The following is a 1,433-nucleotide window of genomic DNA, read 5'->3' as shown; positions in this document are numbered from 1 at the left end:
GACTCTGAGTGTGTGTGTGTGTGTGTGTGTGTGTGTGTGTGTGTGTACAGGTGAGGACGTGGCCGTGCTCAGAGAGCAGCTGTGTGACCTGTGGAGCAGGAAGGAGCTGGAGGAGGTGAGAATTCAGAGCTTCACTGCTGATGTTCACACTCTTACAGCCGCGTCATGCTTTTTATCCGTTTACGGTTACGTTTAATTACAAGCTGGTTTCTGTTCTCTCTCACGTTACAGCAGCTTTAGATCATTCATACTCTAACATCCTAATTCTAACATCCGTGGACATTAAACTCCTGATCGCATGAAATAAGACTTTTTTAAAGAAATAAACTAAAAATTAACAGTTATTTGTGGCTTTATTATTATTATTACTATTATTATTATTAATAATAATGATAATTATTTACTTTTTAAACAATATTAAAATTATTACAAATGATTTTTATAGCTATATCTATAGCTTTGTTGCATTAAATTTTAATAAGAGTTTTAGAGTATTTATTTATTTATAATTTTAGAGTATTAGTTTGTTTGTTTTGCTTGTTTTGTTTGTTTGTTTATTTATTTATTTATTTATGTTCTAACTGAAGGACATTGATACCAAGATCAAAATCTCAGGCTATTTTAGAATAATAATAATGTTTATAACATTTTTCCAGAAGGATGTGATTGTATATACAATAAATATATATTTAAAATAAAAATAAAAAAGTAACTAAGAATATTTTCACCTTTTTCTCCATCTGCTGCCGTTCTGTTTTTTTTTTTTCTTCTCTCTGCTGCATTCTGATTGGTTGGTTTTAGTAGAAATGATTAAAATGATTAAAATTTCAGTAATTTTCGTATCTTTGTTGTTAAAAACGTAAAACACGAATAAAGAATTTATACGCTAAAGTGAAGGAAAGCTGTCTATCGTTCCGATCCTGTTCTCCTCGTTTCCTCCAGCTGAGATTACGGACCGCGTCCGGGTTCTCCCGGTTCCGCTCGCCCCTGGCCGGGCTTCTGATGCTGCTGGACGGCTGCCCGGGTGTCCAGAAGAGCAGATCCACCACGCTGGGTCAGTTCCTCCTCACCGAGTTTGTGCGATGGAGACGCGGCCAGGCTCGGGTCAGCGTGAAGGAGCTGAAGGACGAGGAGGAGAAGCGGAACCTGCAGCTCCAGGCTCTAGAGCTCATCACGGCCTCGCAGCCAGGATACATGGACCTCCTGCTGGAGATCTACGAGCTGAAGAACCTGGAGAAGAACCTGCTGCTGGAGCACGTGGCCTTCCTGCAGAACAGCTGCTGCTTCAGAGAGGTTCAGACTCTTTTTTTTTTTTCTTCTTTACATTCTTTTAATACTCTGTTGTGTCACGACATGGAGTCAGGATGTATTTAAGCGAGATGTTTCCAAGAACAGATTTGGCCTCGGGCAGAAATGAACCTTTTACAGACATA

General features: G+C 39.0%; 1 protein-coding gene across 1 annotated transcript in view; it reads left to right on the top strand.

The window, feature by feature from the left end:
- exd3 (exonuclease 3'-5' domain containing 3) overlaps positions 1–1,433 on the top strand; it is a 56,676-nt gene continuing 55,243 nt past the window's right edge. The window contains exons 1-2 of the mRNA XM_034312837.2: positions 1–115; positions 943–1,293. Of these exons, the coding sequence (XP_034168728.2) occupies positions 1,003–1,293 (291 nt within the window). The 5' untranslated portion in view covers positions 1–115; positions 943–1,002. The remainder of the gene's footprint in view (positions 116–942; positions 1,294–1,433) is intronic.

This window comes from Pangasianodon hypophthalmus, chromosome 17 (genome assembly GCF_027358585.1).
Source record: "Pangasianodon hypophthalmus isolate fPanHyp1 chromosome 17, fPanHyp1.pri, whole genome shotgun sequence".
Lineage (NCBI taxonomy): Eukaryota > Metazoa > Chordata > Actinopteri > Siluriformes > Pangasiidae > Pangasianodon > Pangasianodon hypophthalmus.
The sequence above is the reverse complement of the archived record's forward strand: the minus strand, read 5'-3'. Positions and strand labels throughout refer to the sequence as shown.